Genomic DNA, 3,275 nt, shown 5'->3' on the forward strand with positions numbered 1-3,275 from the left:
TCCACCTTCGCTTAGAGTGATCGGTTCGAGAGCCGTCCCGCAATTGGGCGCGATCACCGACCCGCATCGACAGCTCACTTGATGCCACTTGTCGTAACACTTGGCATCGGCTCCGCAAAGCGAGACCGCGTCTTTTCCACCTCTTATACAAGGATTGTTCTTCGATCTGACGCACGTTGATTTAACGCCACGGGATGCCAAAGGATTCGAGAGGTTCAACGCTCTTCCGTTGATGGAAACCGAATGGACGCATCCCACGAAATCATCGGAATGGACTTGACCCGGCCTCTCGAGTACTGGATCTGCATTTTCCAGCCCTCCCACCAGAAGTGGATTGTTATTGAAATTCAAGGTTCTGCAATTATGTTATATCTTTAGAATAATATTAATTACAGAAATATTAAGAATACATATATATATATATATATAAAATTGCTTACCCAGTTGGTCCTACGTCATCCGCGTAGCAAGTGCCATCACCTGGTCTGCAATCGTCGCAAATATCCCCGTGTTCTCTGCACATGGACACGCTCAACGACACGACTCGTCCGTTTCTGGTGGCCGTCACTTTCCTCCACTCTCCATCGGACACGGTGTTCTCCGTTTTTATGACGATAGATGTGATGGCGCTCCTCGCTCCACCGTACGAAAATACCACTCTCCCGTCTACCAACTCTAACACTACAAAGTCCGAACGTCCCCCAGTTTGGGGAGCGTAATTATAGAGGAGCAACGCGTCTGATTTAGTCGTGGCAAATACAATCGTTATGTCGTTCGTGTTCGAATCGAGCGCTGGGAACGCCATGTAAGATAATTCCTCGAATCCGAACGTGGATCGCTCGCAATGCCTCCCGTAACGACCCTCTGGACAACTGCATCTGTACCTGTATTCGTTCAAAGATTCGTTAAAAATCATGATACGAGACGTAAATAAGAGTCTTAATTTATCTATTTTAGGGGAAAAAGGAAAACTCTACCCAGGCTTTTCCCCCACGCATAAACCTCCGTATAGGCAAGGATTCGGCCTGCAAGAGTCCGTGACTGCCTCGCAGTGGTTTCCTCTGTACCCAGCTCGGCACAAACAGAAGAAACTGAAGCTGTCGGGACTTTTCCTGCACGATCCACCGTTCCTGCACGGATTGCTCGCGCAGGCATCGCCTCTTTCGAGCTCGCATAATTTTCCCTCGCGATCTATCGGGCAGGTACACTGGAAATCGTATCCTAGTCGTCGGCACTGTCCTCCCTGAGAAAGTGATTGATTTCGATCAGAAGAGAGCTTTGGGAGAGCGTAAAAGAAGAGAAAAGGAGGTGCGCATTTACCAATAAGCAAGGATTGGGCGAGCAAGGATCTTGTCTTCTCTCGCATTTATCACCGGTGAAACCGTCCCGGCATTTGCAAGTCATCTCGTGGATCATTCTCGGCGACGTGAGGATCAACGCTTGGCTGTCAGTGATTCTGGCGTCGTCGTAGATGACCAATTTGTCGCTGCAAGAGCCACCGTTCTCGCAAGGTATCTGCTTACACGGTGAGTAACCGACGATGAAGTTTGTCCCCTCGAGAAGAGATCGAATTTTATCCCGGTTACGGTTCACCAGTTCGGCGACCTCGTACTTGCTCCGATATCCTACTGCGCGGGTCGAATCGAATTTTCAATCAGTCTTAAAGTCTTGAATTGCGGGTTATATCATAATTTTTGAATTTATATATTTATCACCTTGAGGCGATTCCACTGCCAGATGAATATTCAAATCGAATTCGGTCTCTCCAAGGCTGAAGATCTTAAGAGTATCACCAACGTCAATCTCTTCTTGCAGAACGTCCAACAGGGCGCGATAATATTGGCTTAAAAAATCCCTCGCGCTTAACTTTGACACTTGTAACGTGATGCTATTTTCGATCGTGCTATTCGTGAAAACGAGGAATTCTACGGTGACTTTCGACACTACGTTAGGATGACGACCGTCGTTGCCAGATACGCTTAACGAGTAACCAACTCCTGTGTAAGAAAAATGCAAATTGAAAATATATATATATATATTTTAATCTTAATTAATATTTATTTCGAGAAATAGAGATAAAGCATGCGACCAACAAACCTGGAGTTATTTTCTTCGTGTGTAGGTCACAAGCTGTGGGAATGCTGAGGATCTTGGGATTCGATCCTTGGAGTATTTTGCAAGAATAACTGCCAGTTATATCCGGATCATTTGGATGCACGTCGGCAATTTTTCCCAATGGTATCTGTTCGTTAAAGGAATGCACTATCACGTGAACCGATCTTGGCGAAGATGGACTATCGTTTTGATCCATCACTATCACGGTTATCGTATGCTCGCTCCTCATTCTTGGTATTCCGGAATCTTCCACCTCGATCTGGACAGATTACATAAGGAATTTAAAGAATTATCGCGAAAAATAAAATTATTCGAACTTTGTTTCGATTGATATAACATCCAATGTTGAATTTAAATGTTCGAGTACAATTTCATTTTTCTTTCGTGATATTAATAAAAATAATTACATAATATATGTTATGTATATATTAATACAATCAAATTCAATGATTAATCTTGATTGTTAGTCTCGTCTCGTTTATTAAGATCATATATACGATAAAATAAGTTTATCGCTTTCTAAATCTATATACCGTACTATTATATTTTCTATCATGTTTTCCCGGAGAATGAACAAGAAATGAATATGCATTTTAACACTAATCTTTCCATTCATTCGAAATAAAACTCGTTAAAGCATTAATAACGTAACTGTACACGCGGCAATCGATAAAGAACAGTTAAGAACGAAAACTAAAAAAACTAGAGCAAGAAAATAATATTGAAACAACGTGCAACGTATTATAACCAAAATGTGAAAGCGTGAAACGACGAGCATAGGAAAACGCAAATAGAAAAGCATAGATCCGAGCAACGGTAGAAAAAGGTCTCAATATAAAATAAATTTCAATCTTTTGTCCGTCGAAAACGTTTCACAACTCACCACAAGATCCAATTGAGGCATAGCTTCCCTATCTAAACTTCTGGTCGTCTTCAATACCCCTGTATGCTTATCCAAAGTGACCATATCGCTCTGCCTTCCACCGACCAGTTTGTAAGTGAATGGCGCTCCGTTCGGCGGTAGATCGGGATCAGTTGCGCTCAATGTCATTATAATCGTCCCGGCCGGTTCATTTTCGTTCACGTAGCCGATTACCTCGGGCGGATCAAAGATAGGCCCGTTATCGTTGATGTCCATGATTTCTATATGAACGGCCGCG

The 3,275-nt window shown here is 43.2% G+C and overlaps 1 protein-coding gene across 1 annotated transcript in view; it reads right to left on the bottom strand.

Moving 5' to 3' along the window:
• LOC102676381 (cadherin-related tumor suppressor-like) overlaps nucleotides 1-3,275 on the bottom strand; it is an 81,958-nt gene that overhangs the window by 3,779 nt on the left and 74,904 nt on the right. The window contains 7 exon segments of the mRNA XM_031511632.1: nucleotides 3-355; nucleotides 441-884; nucleotides 978-1,243; nucleotides 1,321-1,628; nucleotides 1,716-1,997; nucleotides 2,098-2,374; nucleotides 2,999-3,275. The exon segment at nucleotides 2,999-3,275 is cut by the window's right edge and continues 6 nt beyond it. Coding sequence (XP_031367492.1) covers nucleotides 3-355; nucleotides 441-884; nucleotides 978-1,243; nucleotides 1,321-1,628; nucleotides 1,716-1,997; nucleotides 2,098-2,374; nucleotides 2,999-3,275 — 2,207 coding nt within the window.

This window comes from Apis dorsata, unplaced genomic scaffold (assembly GCF_000469605.1).
Source record: "Apis dorsata unplaced genomic scaffold, Apis dorsata 1.3 scaffold_339, whole genome shotgun sequence".
NCBI lineage: Eukaryota > Metazoa > Arthropoda > Insecta > Hymenoptera > Apidae > Apis > Apis dorsata.